The sequence below is a fragment of the Amphiura filiformis genome, chromosome 2, assembly GCF_039555335.1.
Source record: "Amphiura filiformis chromosome 2, Afil_fr2py, whole genome shotgun sequence".
Classification (NCBI taxonomy): Eukaryota; Metazoa; Echinodermata; class Ophiuroidea; order Amphilepidida; family Amphiuridae; genus Amphiura; species Amphiura filiformis.
The window spans coordinates 84179106-84197197 of record NC_092629.1 but is presented as its reverse complement, the minus strand read 5'-3'; the positions used below and the strand labels follow the sequence as shown (position 1 = coordinate 84197197).

General features: G+C 37.8%; 2 protein-coding genes across 2 annotated transcripts; one reads left to right on the top strand and one right to left on the bottom strand.

Moving 5' to 3' along the window:
• Positions 1–8503: 8503 nt before the first annotated feature.
• Positions 8504–9175, bottom strand: LOC140144136 (uncharacterized). The gene has a single exon (XM_072165974.1). It carries the CDS (start codon positions 9173–9175, stop codon positions 8504–8506), a length of 672 nt encoding a protein of 223 aa, XP_072022075.1.
• A 6343-nt stretch (positions 9176–15518) lies between these two features.
• LOC140144127 (tripartite motif-containing protein 3-like) lies at positions 15519–17411 on the top strand. The gene has a single exon (XM_072165966.1). It carries the CDS (start codon positions 15519–15521, stop codon positions 17409–17411), a length of 1893 nt encoding a protein of 630 aa, XP_072022067.1.
• Positions 17412–18092: the final 681 nt, after the last annotated feature.

Here is an 18092-nt window from a genome sequence, read left to right as displayed (position 1 = left end):
CTTAGCGGCAACAGTGGCTTTCAGAGTCATGCCGCTCAGCGGTGTGCTGCTCCGCTTGCAGACAAGTGCAAGGGGCATGATGAAGCGTCACGCGGCAAGTGGCAGAAAGTATGAAACCAGCATGAGAGGAAGAAATTTGCAAGTAGAGACTGATTTGAAAATGTGCTAGTCCTGTTGAAGTCCATACACCCCGTATGAAAACATGACCTTAATCTTCCACACAGTGAGTGTGAATTTAAAACGGGGTTACTTACTTGAATGAGTGACTCAATTTGAAATCTTTACCCCCTGTGGGGGGAGATTAAGATCATGTCTTCCATAGAGGGTGTATGGATTTCAACTGGAATAGCCCACTGTATTTACAGGTTTGTTTTCGATGTAATATGGAAAGCTCACTATATGTGACATGATCTGGTCCATGGGGCCAAAGACGGCAAATTTGAAACTGAGATAAAGGTAAAAATATGGGAGTAAAAAACAATAAAATACATAAGAAAATAGACATCCAAAAACATCAGAACTTTAGAAACAAGTATGCTAGACCTTTGGTGTTTTCAGTAAATGATAGCCTATTGTATGTATAATGTAATAATACTCAATTTTCCAAAGTGCCTCTTTTGGCCCCCATGGACCAGATTGTGTCACATATAACTACTTCAGTTTACCCCTTGTAGGGTATCGTTACTTCAGTTTACCCCTTGTAGGGTATCATTTACTCATTTGAATGTTTTGAGTACTTAAGACAATTAGCTATAACGGAATAGGTTAAAATTATGTAGTATAATATGGAAAGCTTATTGTACCCATGAAATTAAAGTGTATCAATTGGAATCTAATTGGGCTATTCTATTCTAAAATCCATACACCTCATATGAAAGACGTTGCCATGTTATGTAGACTTTTCCAGCTGATATCCAAACACCTTTTATGGGAGACATTACTTTAATCTCCCACATCTATAAAAGGAGTGTATAGGCTTCAAATGGAGTCACCAATTCAGGTAATCCTATTTGAAGTTACACTGCCTGTGCGGAAGACAAGGTCATATCTTCGATAGGAGATGTATGGATTTCAAATGCAGGGATGTAAATCTTCAGGAAATTTCCTGATTTCAGGAAATTTTGCTTGGATGCTTGGAATCCCTGTACATAGTATAGTCAAATAGACATTTTCAGAAAATGTTAAAGCAGTTATATCAGTGCTTGTTTTCATCCCTGTAAATGGAATAGCCCAATGGGTCAGTTCAAACATCTGTAATGCATAACAATTACTTATATGGAGGTTTTTGTAAAAAAGATACAGTTTTGAAAGTTGCACTTTGGTTTATTCAACTCTTAAACAATGCAGTAGGCCAAACCTACTGTAGATTACATTTGGGATGCTACTTGAGAGTTGATTAGGCCAAAAGGGCACCTTTCAAAACAGCATCTCTATATAAAAAAATAGGCTAATTTTGGCAGGTTTTGGCAGGTCATTTTTCCTGAAGGAAAAGACCTTATGGCATCACAAGTCTTGTGTCTGTGTATCCATCCGTCAATCAGTCCGTCAGCAATTATGTAAGGTTTTTGGTTAATGTTTTTGTTTCATATTAACAATTCATTGAAAGTCTGCTTCTTCAAATGTAACATTGGATTGGATCATATTGAAATGGCCACCATTTATAGTTTATAACATTTATCCACAAACTAGGTGGATCATACATGTATGTTGCATTTTGATGTGGCAGTCTTGTCCAAAATCACAAGAAACTGATGGGTACCAATCATTTTCATGCAACCTGTACTTCAACCAAACCTGGGTCATTTGATGTATAAGACTTTTGGTTAAATTTGGTCTCATATGAACAGTTAAAATCCTATTGCTACCATTATTATATTTTGATGAATCCAAGTGGGTGAAATTATTAGATCCACAACATGATCATGATTGTAAAATTGGATGTATAATACCCAAATATTTATTGGCCTCTAGGGGCGTAGCCAGGGGGAGCCACAGTTCAAAGTAAGTGCCACTGATGGATTAAAAAGTTTGACAAAAATGGAATCATTCATTAAATATATTAATTTACGTTCTTTGCAGGAAAACCTCTTATGTGTCATTACCCCCTGAACATGTTTAAAGCAAAACCTCCAACATAACATCTACCTCTTGGCAGTGTTTTTGTATACATGTATATATTCAAGGGCCACAAGTACATAGGAGGTTTTTTCTTGCCCAACGATGATGATATTATATTCAGAATAATTATCATTTTAGGTTTCAACCAACATTGTTGGGCACGAGAAACCTCCTATGTGTCATTGGCCCTGAACATGTTTAAAGCAAAACATGCCATATAACCTCTTGTCAGTTTTGTTGTAAAACATATTCAAGGACCGCAAGTACATAGAAGGTTTTTCTTGATAATTATATTAAGAGTAATTATCATTTTAGATTTCAACCAACTGTAAACATTGTAAATTATTCACTGATTAGAGAATATAATAAAATAAAAGTTAACCTTGTAAATAATGATATAGTCAGCTTTTTGTTTCCCCCAGTTGTGAATTTAATGTTATTTCTAAGGCGTGGGGCAGGTGGTGTATGACGTGCAGTCCCTAAATTCAGTAAATTTTCATCGTCAACCGTGTAATTGAATGGGATTATTTTGAAATTTTAAAACGCTTGAAATATCACAAACAAATAGGCTTATGTTGATAAATAATATAAATACAAGCTAAAACCGTTGGGGTTCGATAATGAACCCCACAAAACTAACCGAGTATATGGAAAATGCCATACGGCCAGGCGGTTTCACGAGTTGCCGGCTCGATCATGTCATCCGCCGCCTGGCGTGGGGTATGGGCGAACTTGAAGTACAGGTATCTGGAGAGGGAAGCAACGAGTTACCCCAAATCACAGCGACAGGTAGTGACTGGGCCGCTGAGTGCAAATATGTATCTATTTTGGAAGGTTCGTGTTTGTTTTAAATTTTGGGGCGTTTTTCAAAAATTTGATATTTTTAGTGATATTTCAAAAAAGCAACATGTCAAAGACAACTCTTTGGGCACATACTTTGTTATTGCACTTCTTTTCCACATACCTACGTTACCATTCGCTTTAGTGATTTACGAATATTACATATTTTGTGACTGCAATTTGGCGTTTTCAATGCAATTTAAGCTTATCATGAAATTAAGAAAAATATCTGCTCATGCTTCTTTTATAATTTTTACCTGATCGTCGGCTTTTGCAGGCAACAGAATGCAGATTGGCTCACGATAGATGTGTATTTGTGGGTCACTTGATGATAAAATTACTTTGAATTCCTTGTAACAACATACAAATGTCCGTCTGGAAAGCGGGTTTCGGACTAAATTATGGAAGAGCTCTAGTCTTCGGCGCCGTATCAAATCTCATAAAAAGGCCACGACTGGCGAGTATGTATTTATGTTTCCCGCACGAAAGCTTGCGTCTAATTCTATACTCTACTTCTTTGGAAACGTTGACCTTTGGCCATTCTTTGTATAATGCCCTGCTATGACCTTGACATGTACACTTGTTTGGGTACTGTTAAAGCATCGACTTTAGTACCTGGTCAGAAGATAATCCTAGAGGGATATAGTATAGTTTAACTATTGAGTGAACATAGTGAAAGACCCATTATTGATTAGGCACAGATATTAAAATTTGTTTATTTACTGACTAGTTTGGTAATTAATAATATTCCATGATCCATCGGTTTATTATTGATTGTTGATAACTTGAAAACTTGATTGATTGATAGCCATTTCACACGTACACATTCCTAGTTTTATAGGCCCTTTTAATTTTGAATTGCATTGTACATTAGATAAATAGGGCTATAAGTATTGATTTATTCTATTCAGCAATATCAAGGATTACTATCAAACTTCTGGCAGCTAATATACTGCGCCAATAAAGTATCCTTACACTTGGAAAAATAATCACAATTTCAAAACTGAACAATATTGAGGTAAATTTGTTTTTTAATAGATGCACTATCTAATCCTGCACATTATGACACCACATTGAATCAATGTGACCTCAAGAAGTAAAGTTACAAGCAATTGAATAGACGAAGATCCGTTTTAAAAGTAACAAACTGGCCTATACAAGGCGCAAAAAGATTCCAACAAGCGAAACAAAGAGACAACACAGTTTCTTCAATGAAGCGTTATTTAAAGCAGTTTTTATTTCAGTTTTTACTTCTTTTTACTTTTCATAACTTTCTTTTTATTTGTCAGTTCTTTTGTTTCAGTTTTCTTTTGTTCCTTTTGTTTTAAATTAAAGCCAAATGCATAAATTAGCCATTCACCACTCTCAAATCAGATGTCTAGTCTGTGGAGTTTTGAATAGGCCAGTTTGTCACTTTTAAAACTGGACCTTCGTCTGATCAAATGCTTGTAACTTTACTTCTTGAAGTCACATTGGATTCATTGTGGTGTCATAATGTACAGGATCAATTTACCCCAATATTGTTCAGTTTGGAAATTGTGAATATTTTTACAAGTGTAAGGATACTTTATTGGCGCAGTATAGTTACTTGGCTCAGTGGTATGCACTGAGTTTTACAAACGGGAGGTCCCGTGTTCGATTCCCAGCTCTGCCTGTTTTTTTTTTCAAGGCTGAAAAAAAAAGCTATTTCTGAAATGCAAACTTATTTGGCGCACGATCTGAGCTGGTCCTTTTCTGATGGCTGTGACTCTTTACAGACACACCCCCTCTGGAATCCAAACCGGGTTCACGCTCATTACACCTCCCTAAGAGATTGGAGCATTATTTGATACACACCACGGCTGTCAGTTCAACTTAAGCATGTTGAGTTCGACCACGTTATTGTAAACAGACCTCAAGGCGCTTATGGGGTTATTCTCTTGCCTGATTGGGTATTTTCTAAAATAGATACAGGGCATATCACCCTATATATCATGTCAAAATTTGACTGGGGTTATGAGAAAACTATGAGCTTTGCTCTTATGCTGAAATCAGTTTCTAGAAAGACATTTAAAAAAGGTCATGTTCTCACCCAATGACCCCATACTTTTTCACGGCAGTGAAATGATGCCACTTGCACCCACATCTCATATGCACAGTTTATCCCTTACGTACCCTGTATCTTGAATAGCTATATAGCCCACCAACCACGTGCTTAAGAGGCTAGGAAATAATTCCTAATATCTCATACCCTAGTTTGTATGCCTTTATCTAATCTTACCCGACATGACAACTTACTATTTAGCACTTAACCTGGCCAAGAGTCTGTCCAGCGTAGGAATTTTTAGCCTTTTTTAGAAACATGTTTGCAATTGGCTTATAGAGGCCTTGCATGTGACGTATCATCCCGTAAATATGGCGGACTACTCAAATGCATTCAACAAAAGCATGATTGCAATCTACCGTGACAGTTCGTCTCACACACATAACCCTGCACTACGATCAAATAGGTTGATGACAACATTTGATTGAATGGACTGCACTTCGCCATAACTACGGTGAAGGCTCAAATCCTTTGTTTGGAGCCAATCGATAATTTCATGCAGGGCCTCTATAGCCATCACATGCTGACAATACACATAACTGATTGGTTAATCAAAACTAGCAGGTCAAGGTCAGGCCTCATCACAAAGTAAACATATCATTCTGTATAGACAGAGAAGATGATAAAAGAGGAGGTCGCTCGCTGCCCACATCAAATAAATAATGTGTGCATCCGCCTATTGATGGAAACAATGATCTAATCCGATTGATCAACTAATACGATAAGTGGCGTTGCGAGTCACGACTGTCTAGCTCTAAACGACGCATGACCGGATATCAATTTGTTACGTCAGTTGACCGCGAAATATAATTTCTGTATTGTTTGGCATGACTGGCTGCTAAATTTGACCCGAGATCCCTGTGAAAAAGACCCGCATTTTGTATCCAAATAGCATTTTTGGACACGTTTGGACACAAAACGGGAGTATACTATGGAGATTGGAGAAACTGACACGAGTTTGAATTACTGATTACACTGGTTTTAAGTTTCCGTAAACTGCCGCAAATATTCAAATAGTTATCATTTAAAATAGTATGGTATAGAAAACTGTGTAGCATGTGATTTACTTCATATAACTACATCAGACATTGCACAAAACTAAGTCCATTATCTATAGTTAATTGAATGTTTATTGACGCTTGTAATAACCCATGTGTATAAACCTGTATAATATTGACCCTGACAAAAGCTAGCAAGAGTTAATAAAAATTCCTTTAAAAAAGGAATGGGGCACCCAATGTGAGCTTGGTCGTGATGTGGTGAATTTCATGGTGTTTAGGCCTATATTTGGTATTATTATCTCTTGCAAACCCGGTGACACCTCATTATAGAAATCAAACCTGTTGATAGGTTGTAACAGGGGATAGCCTTTTCCAGGCACGAATTGGGCCATATATAAAGAAAGTTTTCCTACTTTGCAACGCAATAAAGACCTAAATGCAAAATGAGATCCTGTAGGTGGCTCCCGAGGTGACTTAAAAAACTAAATGCAAAATGAGGTTTTTAAAAAATATTGTTTTCCAGAGTCAAGGCGCAGGTATCATTATTAAGCCTCATATCACTTATTTATTGTCGAATAAGTGAAGAGTAGGTTAGATATAAATATTAAATGTTAGATCAAAGTAGCTCATACATGTACTATACATCTGATCCCTGATCCGTGAACTTGTCTTTTTTAAAGACAAATTCTTGTTTACATTTTGCTCTCACCGAATTCCCCTTACTGTGAAAGCTCTGCTGTGAACGTGTCAGCCCTACACCTATATCCATTTCATATTTAGTGCCCCCACCCATGAATGATGTACGTCCCTCTCCATTATTCCACGCCCCTTCTCTGTTTACCACCAGCAAAGAGGATGATGGGATACCAATCACTCTATAAAGAAGTGTCGTCCATGATATACAAAACTGAGTGTCAGGTCAGTGTCCAAATTAATTTGACTTTGTAAGATGAAAACTGTTTTTATAAACCGGATGAATCGCTTAAAGCTGCTTCATTATTTTAGCTATTAAATATACTGCGCCAATAAAGTATCCTTACACTTTTTGGATAAATAATCACAATTTTCAAACTGAACAATATTGGGGTAAATTTGTTTTGTTTTTAATAACACTCTATAATGCTGCACATTATGACACCACATTGAATCCAGCGCAGATAGATAGCGCATCTATTAAAAAGAACAAATTTACCCCAATATGGTTCAGTTTTGAAATTATGATTATATTTCCAAGTGTAAGGATACTTATTTGGCGCAGTATAGATCGCGTGCACACTTCAAACAAAATTAAATACACAATGTTAATAAGTAAAATAAGTTAAATCATAATGTTTACAGACGTCAACAATTGGGCGCACTCTTGGGGGCCGTGTGTTGAATGGGAACCACCGATCAACCAATCATGATAAAGAGCTGAAGGTAATTTGACGAGTACTCCCAGTTGGTAGATCCGGCAAATGATAACAAAGAGTCGTAGGAAACATATCCAAACGATCACGATTGTTCACAATGTACTGTCAACAATCTTATATGCAGGGTGTAAAACATACTTAACTTTCAACGATTCAACAATAGATTTTGCCATTTATCATGTGATTTCGAACATTGGCTTAATATAGTAGAATGTGTTTACCTGAGCTTTGTAAAACTACGTGTGATATAAAGCTGTATAACTAAAAATCAATCACGTGATTGTTTTCATCATCAACGCATCGTTTAATGAATTCAGGTTATATACCGGGAAATCCCCTGAATTTCCCTGTCACAGGACCTACCAGATGATCATCTATAAAACGTCCTTTACATTCTGACATTACAAAATAGTCGGAGAACTTTAACGGACGAATCCTCCATCACCAGCACTAAACAACCTTGATCCTTCATGATTAATGCACAGATATCATATCTTGAAATCAATCGTTTGGAAACAAAGACGTTCTATAAAAGCAAAGGTACGTACTACAAACATGATAAAGAGTCGCCATTTTAATTTTTTTAATTTTTATATTTCTTTGATATTTTTACTCTGAAAGTACACTTTCTTTTCGATGGGGGTGCGTCGCACCACCCGCACCTATACCATGCCTACCGCAATTTTTGTTTGGTGGATTTGGGCCCCAGCCCCATACAGGAAAAAATCCCAGCTACGCAGCCTACGCCACTGCCCATGTCATGCATGTGTTCTCCGAGCCTTCCTCTGGCAATCAGGTCAATCTTTCTACACCTTTTTCCATGACTTCATCGTTTGTCGGTTCACTGTCTGCCTGCCTATCTATTTGACAAAAGTGTCCAAACGCAATTATTGGTACCTCTCTCTCTACCTCTACCTCTACGTAAATACTGTCTTGGCAAGGTCCATAAGTTAGGATGTAGTGCCAAGGAAGAAAACTTGTTGCTCCCGTGCAGTGCAGGTAATGAAGGTGCCGATATATACAAAGTGCGAGTAAAAATGGACCTGGAATTACATTGAACCAGTAACTGCTCCCCTGAACACCTCATAAGTTGGAGAAGACAAGGTGCTCACTGGTAGAGAATTCCACCAGGCGACTGTACGCGGGAAAAACGAAGCTTTGAAGAGCTGGATACGGGCTGGTAGTGGATTGAATTTACTAGGATGGTAGGCTCTTGTAGAGGATGGAAGCATTGGAGTCATGTAAAGAGCTGGGTTGACTGCCACAAGGTTGTTACAAATCTTGTACATGAGAATGAAGCTGGATGTTTTTCGCCTTTGCTCAAGGGAGACCCACTGTAATTCTTGAAGCATTGATGAAACACTGTCTTGCCGTCTGTATCGGTGGAGGACGAATCTTGCAGCCTGTCTCTGTATGTTTTCAATTGTATTGATGTCTTTTTGATGGTATGGAGACCAGACTGGACACGTGTATTCAAGATGAGGTCGAACAAGCGACATGTAGGCTTGTTCCTTCAACTTGCGAGAGCATCCTCTCAGATTTCTGCGGATGAGCCCCAGGATTTTATTTGCACGAGCTGTCACACCGCTGATGTGTTTGGACCATGACAGATTGGAGGTGAATGTCAAGCCAAGATATGGATAGTCGTCAACAGATGTCAGAGCACTATTCCCTAAATGATATCGGCCGTCAATAATATTGCGACGTAGGGTGAATCTCATAGAATGACATTTTGTCTGTGTTAAATTTCATTTACCAAATAGATGTCCACTGGTGGAGCATGTCAAGATCTTTTTGCAATGCAAGTATGTCTTCTGAATTGTTGATAGGTCTGTACAAGAGGCAGTCGTCTGCGAAGAGCCGGATATTTGAAGTAATGCCTGATGGAAGGTCATTTATGAATGATAAGAACAGCAGAGGACCAAGCACTGTGCCCTGGGGCACTCCTGAGGTGACGGGGACCCATTCCGATGCCTGGCCATCGATGACGACTCGTTGCGTGCGTTGTGTTAAGAAGTTGTCTACCCAAGCGAGTAATGAACCTCGAACTCCGTAATGTTGTAGTTTCAGGAAGAGACGCTGGTGTGGAACGCGATCGAACGCCTTGGAAAAATCCAACACAATGGCGTCAACTTGGCCTTTATTGTTAAGGGCACTGGCTAGATCATGTGTGGTTATCAGAAGCTGGGACTCACAGGAGCGGCCTGGGCGGAACCCGTGCTGGACGTCTGTAAGGATGTTGTAAGGATGTTGAAGGTGTCATAGTGGTCCATCACCTGACTGAAGATAATGTGCTCAATTAGCTTGCTACATATGCTCGTGATTGAAACAGGGCGGTAGTTAGAAGCTGTACTCCTGTCCCTTTCTTGTATATGGGAGATATGTTGGCTATTCTCCAAGCATTGGGTACAGTATGGTAAGAGGACTCTGTTAAGGAATCAGATAGCAACATTTGCATAGTGTTTTTGTGGGACCTGAGAGCACATCAGAAGATATCAAATAATTTTGATTTTTGTTTTAAATTCGCATTTTATAGCATATGATTAAAATGTGATATTTTTGATATTTAACAGTCCTCTGCAAACTTTATAAAGTCTAATGATATGCACTTAAAATGTATGTAGCTGGGATGAAAATTAAAGATATACATTTCCCCACCTCACCCTTAAACAAAATCTATAATTATTTTCGATACGAATGGTCAACATTTTTATATGATGGACGGCTATTCATCCCAGCCACATAAACTTTACATATCATTAGATTTAAACAATTTCAACTTTAAATTCGCTATACGCGCCTGATTTAAAGGTTGTGTAATATGGCTTTCAAAAGCAAAATTGTTTTACTCTGCACCATTTATCGTGAAAATATTGTATTTTATTTCATATTTTGTAATCTCAAATATTCCACTTTTTTTTTAAATATGGAGTAGAGCCACGTTCGTTATGAAAAAAAAGTATGAAATATAATATTTTTTTCTTAATTTTTGAAGGACACCATTCAAGCCTTCATTTATTTAGGCCTATTATCCATATAGAAATGATGGCGAAGACATCAGTCGTATGTGTCACTGCACTCTCTAGCAAAACCTTTAAATTAGCAGATAGGAGAGGTCTGTTGACAAGGGGCTCTTTTCAGAGCCATCAGTAGTCAAGTGGCGGCCTACATATCAAATTCTTAAGTACTTGAAGAAGTTATAGGTAATGACCGAGCGAGATGCATTCGTGCAGATAATTGCACACGAAAAAAGTTAATCAACCAGTAATTAAATGGAAAGAAATTAGAAATGATCAAGTCAGCGAAAAACACCCTGCGATTGGTATATGCCTTAATCTGAACTGCTGTTAGTGAGTAGATATTGGCATCACAAGGCCTCCCGATTTTTGCGGCGCAAAATTTAAATTCCGAGAAGCTTTGCGATCTTTGCAATCCACTCTTTCAACGTTAATTTACGAAAAATGTTTCTTATTAATAATATTTAGCAAAGTATTCTAGCCATGGCTAGAATACTTTGATTTAAGGAAACTAAAATTGCAACGTCCATTTACTGCATTCAAATAAATAATACATGTACTATAATTCTTTTTCAGATTATCATGGCAACTTCTCCTAAAGAGGCCCAAAGTTCGACATGGATTCCCAATGCTCCTCAGGCGCCTCCTTTGGCCAAGTTGATGTATTACATTGATACCATTTGCTCCATCATTCACATGGAAGACGCACATGACGTTCAACGTTTTCGCGATTTTCGAAATTACCGCCTACTATCTCTTGAAGATATGCCGGGTCTTTCTAGAACAAGTTCATTAATCCATCCGCGTGTGTTGTTAGAAAAATGTCTCTTCCAAAATGACGCATTGTGCGGTGATGAAGGAAACCAGTTCTACGAAATTGGCTTGCGCTCTATTGCAATCTTTAGGAATTTAGATGACACTATTCGCATTGGCAAAGAAAGCAGACGCATCAAAAAGATCATGGCTGTCAAAGAATCATGGCTTGACAACTACTTTTTCGCGCCAATCAATGTTATAGAAAATGATCTTGCGAAGGAACTGGTGAAACAGAATGAGATACGTAGAAATCGGGAAGAAGAGCATTTCAAATTACAGGCAGAAATGATTCGGAAGGAAGCAATTTTAAAAGAACAGTTGAGGAAGGACGGCGAAACTTATAGGAAAATAGTGGAAGAAATTGGATTTGCGGGAGAGATAGCAGAGAGAAATAACAATGAGGAAGAAATAAAGAGACTGACTGAGGAAAAGGAAGAAACGAGGAGACTGACTGCGGAAAAGGAAAGGAAACTAAGGGAAGACGTAAGACGCCAACAAGAGGAGGAAATGATGGAAGAGAGAAAGGAATGGGAAGAGGAAAAAATGCGAGAGGAAGAAACGATGCAGGAACAAATAAGGAGATTAGAGGAGGAAAACAATGAATTAATGGATAAATACCACAGGTTGGAAGATGAGAAACAACAGAGCGCAGAGTCATGTGTATGCTCTATTGTGTAATTAGAGGGAGAGAGAGTTAAATTACGGAGATGTAACGCAGATATAAGCAGTGTCAGTGTATAAAACACATGCATAGTTTTAAATTTGAGATAAGATTCTGAAAATAAACCATTAAAAAAAACCATATTAAAGTTGTCCTAATACGACAAGTGAAAAATAAATAAAATTACGGGTCATATAGTCGTTTATCCTCATCTTTAATTTACCAGTCAGTAGCACAATAGAGGTTGGTGTTATTGTCATATTGACTGGTTAAAACTGGTGAAAGATTAGGACGACGAATATAATGACTGGTGATTTTGTTTTTTTCACTGGCCTTTCTGCCTCGATTTTGAAGGCACTATCGACGTAATGATCTGTTCCACTCGAAGAGTAAGGATACGTCAGCACTGAAAGATTTTTGTTTAAATGGTTTGACCTAGTAGCATTGTATTTGTGAACTACATCAGGATATGCTACTCAAGCAACGTACTTCTGGAAACAGCAGCCTCGTCTTTTCATAACAAGGTTCCAACTTGTAACAAATAACCCAGTTTGATATTCTCAATTTCTGCTAGAGAGCAAGTCAATCCCTTTAATCAACATGATCAAAACAAAATGAATGATCAAAAAGTGTACATTTCAATGCAAAGTTTCACTCCAGTGGGACAAAAGCGTCGTCCGACCGAAAGAAAAGGAGTAATATACTAAAAGAACACCCAAATTAATATTCCTTGGTGTAGAAGTGCTGAATATGGTAAGATATTGAACTGGTTTTGCTATGTTTAGGCCCTATGCATAGATACCAGACTGTGCAGCAAAATGGTCTATTTTGTTCAACTGTGATATTATTGTAAACGTTTCCGTCGGTAAACATTTTTTCGGTCGGTAAATACTTTTTGATAACATATTACTAATTCGGAATCTCCCATATGCAATAATTTCGCTATTCAAATAATACTTAAATTTTTTATAATATTTATCGAAAGAGTTCTTTAGTTCCTTTTCTGCATAGTGTTCAATGGAATGAGGATTTGGTCACGCTTTCTGGTCTTGGTATGTCGTGCCCATAGGTCACGTGCGTATATATAAATACGTATTTATAAATTAGTCGAAGGTAGCTGTCTAACTAACGCTAAAACCAAACATTTAAATTTGTGATAATGCTTACATGAAGGTAGAACCACTGTATTGAAACTGTGTATATAGCGCTTTATAAATCTTTTTTTTTATTCCTGACTTTTTTCATGGTATTTTGAGAAAAAAGTCTGATTTTCGCCGATTTTTTCTGGAAAAAACTTTAAAAAAAAAAAATTGAAATAAAAAAATTTTCCGCATTTCTTTTTTGTCAAATCGTGCGATTTTACAAACGCGACGCAAGCTTTGAGACAAACCTTTTTTTGGCCTTATTATTATGTTACCTGCCCCTGCCACACTCTATATAGGGCGCCACCCATAGTGATGCATAGTGGTATGTTCAGGAAGGTATAATAGGCTAAGCCATTTGTAAATAGTTATTAAGAATTTAAAAAATGAGGTCTCGCGTTTGGTTTTATACATGCAAATAGAAATCCAGGAGCGATTGCCGAATAGGGTGCAACTCTACTAGTCTTAAATACCCCAACCCTAAACCCTAACCCTAAACTCCGTAAACGAGGACTGGACTCAAGTCTAGCAAGTTGCACCCTATTCGGTAATTGTACCGAAATCCATTCTGACAATCGTAATCACATCATATGAAGACCTGAGCGCAAGAAGACCGTAAGTCCACTTGGCCCCTGAACATGTATACACTAAAGTTACGTATAGTTTCTTAGGGTGTTATGTTTAATACATATTCCATGGGGATAACATCATGAAAGGTTGTGAAAGATTTGTTTTGGCCCCTGAACATGTATAAAATATGACCAAACTATATGAAACTATACTCAACTTTAGTGTATACATGTTCAGGGGCCAAGTGGACTTACGGTCTTCTTGCGCTCAGGTCTTCATATAGACTTCCATCAAACACCTGAAATGCAATAATGAACTTTTGTAATAGTTAATCATGTGTACACATAGGCATGGATCATGAAATAAGTCAGGTGAAGTCTGTCATCATGGTTGTTCGATGGCATGTAAAACTCTCGGGTACAACTACGCCATTTTAAAGTAAAAGTGAACACCGATGGCACTATTTATCTTTCAAGATAAAAATCGTATTTTCATCTTTACAAGCGGTAGACACTTGCATAATGACATTAAAACTTCAGTGAAAGAATAACACATAGCAAGGAATTGTTCAAAAAAATTTTATCATGAAATGTAAGGAATAACTCATATTATTTTGCTAAATTAAATTAAAAAATATAATGTAAATAGCGCCCTCAATTTGCACACAAATATACAGTTTATGGAAGAGTTACCACAAAAAAGCAGATAAAGATGAAAAAGTCGATAAAGAAACGAAAATCTTTGTTAGAAATAGCTAAATATGTACATATATATATTTAATATAATGGCTGTTAGTAATTTTCCAGGTCTAGAATTTAACATTATTATTTAATGTTGTGTTAAAAAATTGAATAAATGACCACATAAAACAACCATGTTATACATAATGTTGAGTGACCGTAGTTCCAATGATTTTAGTTGTAATTTATAGCTCTGATTAAGCAAACTGGTATACTCTAGTCAAAATTAAACGAGCCTTTATAAAAACAAGTCCCAATTCATTGAGAACTTGGTAATAGAAAAATAACATCATGAACCCTTTTGACAACAATTTTGTTGTGTAAAGAACCCCAAATTGGGGTACCTATATCTCCCTAATCAAGGGGTCATGTGGATGCAACTTATTATGTGTTATCCAGTACAATCATCTTACACAGTAACCAATTTGGCCAACCTTCATGTTCCCACATTTTGCCACAGTCAGTGGCGTAGCCAGGATTTTGGAACCGAGGGGGGGGGGCACAACTTGTAAATGTACCGACGGAAATATTTTTTACCGACGGAAGTTGTGATTTGTAATTCACAATTTTTCATCATTTTCTTTACAATTCTCCCCTTCCCCTTTTTCCTGTCACCCTGGGTGAAAAAATAGTCTATTGTTGACCCAATTTTTTCAACGTTTTCCGTCTACCGACGGCCTTACATGAACCGACGGCCATGACGAGCGGGGGGCGCACCGGTCCCCTGCCCCCCCCACTGGCAACGCCACTGACCACAGTGACTGTTTTGCTCCGACATAGACACTTAATTTTTTTAAGTCAATAAAAGTAATATTATTTCACAATAATTGATTCACAATGCGTCATTTGTGAAGCCTGCACTTTGAAGGAAGGAAGGAAGCTTATTAGCAGAAAGGTTAAGAGGTGACATGTACGAGTATAGTTTGGTTTGGTATTGATAGGGCCTTTGAATACATGATCACATATAGATTGTGGTGGTATTATGACTGTTGTATTAAATTGATCACACAAATCTTGGACTAATGTACGAAGTTGCCATTCATTGTTGAGTCATTTCCATTAGAGCTGTCAACCTATACATTCGTACATTTGCTACTGCAAAAAAAATCAAAGGCAAAATGGCTGCTTCGCTGTCACCAGTCCAGAGAACGGAGGAATTCAAAGATGAGTTTTTAACTTGTTCCATTTGTGCTGAGCCATTTGACGATGACGAACGTAAAGCCAAGTGTCTTTCTTGTTTGCATACCTATTGCAAATCTTGTCTACAAAGCATTGCTGGTAAGCAATCAAATGTGAACTGTCCGAAATGTCGCAAACTGATCACGTTTCCAGGGGAAACTGTTGATAGTCTGCCAAACAATTTTCTCGTGGAGAATCTGAAGGAGTACCAAGATATTCTGAACTCATCCATCGCATGTGATAGTTGTGTTAGTGGTCAAGCAGTCAGTTTTTGTCATGATTGTGGTGCTTCTTTGTGCCAGAAATGTGTTGATGTACATTCACAATTAGGCATTTTAAGACACCATAAGCTTTCAGCAATGGCAGAGCTCCAAAAAATGAAACCCATCCCCATAATGCAAAAACCGCAGCATTGTACAAAACACCCAAAGCAAGATGTGACAATGTACTGTACAGAAGCCAACTGCAAAGTCCCTGTTTGCGCAACATGTGGCCTACTTGATCACCAGGGCCATAAGCTTATTGAGTTATCAGCAGAAATCGCAACAATAATTGATGATATGCACAAAGCTACAGCAAAATTAAATGAGACAAAGAAGGAATTAGAGCACAAGCAGTTGAGAGTAGCAGGTCTGCAAGAAACTATCACAACCAACTTCAAAAGGAAGGAGAAAGAAATGCAAGAATCGGTTCAGAAATTGCATGACCTAATCGATGCTAATTACAATAAAGCAAACGCCCACTTGAAAAACTTGTATGAAACAGAGATGCATAAATTGACTGCAACAATTGATTCAATGAAATTTCTTACTGCCCAAATAAGCAGTGCCTGTGACTTTGCCAACCAGTCATGTGACATGAACCATTCTTCACAGCTTCTAATTTCACAAAACCAAACCATAGAAAGACTGAATGAACTAGCAATAGCAGAGCTACCTGAGACTGCATCAGATAAGACTGACTTTGATTTCACTGAGAAGCATCATTTAGCTATTGCACAGATTCAAGAATTGCTGCAGGGTTTGGGTGATATCAGATGGAAATCACAACAGTGCACTATTAAGTTAGACCTTACGAGTGGTTCCGATCAGAAGAGAAGAGCCATTGTTGAGAATGTAGATAGTAATGGACAAAGAATGATAATTAGTTGCACCAATGTAGAGGCTACTCAAGGGGGACATTCACTACATATACAGGACAATAATGATGGCACATATGCAATTGAATATGACTCGCATGGGCGCTCATTACCACTTCATGTTGAGGTAAATGGGGCTGAAATGACAGGAAGTCCATTCAGTACCACACCTGATGTTGACCCACAGCGATGTACCATTCGATTAGGACTGCCAGTTCCAAGTGGATATGGCAATATGAAAGCCATTGTCCAAACTGTAGATATCAATGGTCATAAGATGACCACTGGCAATGCCAAGGTAGAAGCTATACAAGGTAGGAACCTTCTAAGTGTACAGGATAATAACGATGGTACATTTACATTTGACTATGATTCACACTGGGGCAAACAACCCTCACTACCACTACAGGTTAAGATAAATGGGACTGAAATGAAACAGAGTCCATTCAATACTGTGCCTGCTGAGGTTGACCCAGAACAATGCACTATTCAATTAGGACTGCATTCAAAGTACGATAATCGCAAGAAAGCCATTGTTCAACCTGTAAAGGGTAAAGGATCACCGTTCGGAGAGCACAACTGTGATGGCACATATACAATTCACTACCGCTTATATGAAAACCGATCCTGTTGTCACTTTCATGTTGAGATAAATGGGACTGCGATGAAAGGAAGTCCATTCAAATTTTCCTAGTGCAATGAAATATTTGTTGATACTTCCAATATTTTCCTGACAATTTTACGTATCTATTTAGGACTGATCGTATGATTTCCTATGCAACCACAAATAGCATAGTGAAAATTGCTCATTTAATATTTTACCCTGATTTGGCAGTGACATAAATGCGTTGAGGTAACTGTTTTTCGCGCGCATCTATGCGGCGTCTTTAAGGGTACACAAGGTACTGTTGGTCGAAACAGCCAAAATATATCGATTTTCATTATGTAAATCAATATATTATTGAAAAATAATACTTTGATGGTTTGCAAATTTTCATTCTTCAAAGCATATACTTTCAAACCTTGCTTGATTTATCGTTGTTTTAAAATGAGTTATGTACGTTTATGTAAGTGTTGCAGGTGTTTCAGCCCTCCTACAACATAACTCAAGAACCACAGGACCTACAAAAGTATATCTGTGGTATTTAAATTCTTCTACACACTCGCTATGAAATGAGCAATGCGATTTTTGCCAAAGCTGACTACCATTCGCAAGATGCTGTGAACTATCAAATCGCAACACTTTAAAATAGTGTCAAACCTTAAGAGCATGGGTGCGACGTCCGCTAGGTACTTGATACTGCGCCTAATGAAATGCGCACTGACCTCACTGCCACGTCAGGGTGAAAACTGGTTTAGACTAATTGTTAACGAA

Bases quoted from the DNA above. Each gene is read 5' to 3' on its own strand.
- LOC140144136 (XM_072165974.1), bottom strand. From the start codon at position 9,175: ATGAGATTCACCCTACGTCGCAATATTATTGACGGCCGATATCATTTA.
- LOC140144127 (XM_072165966.1), top strand. From the start codon at position 15,519: ATGGCTGCTTCGCTGTCACCAGTCCAGAGAACGGAGGAATTCAAAGAT.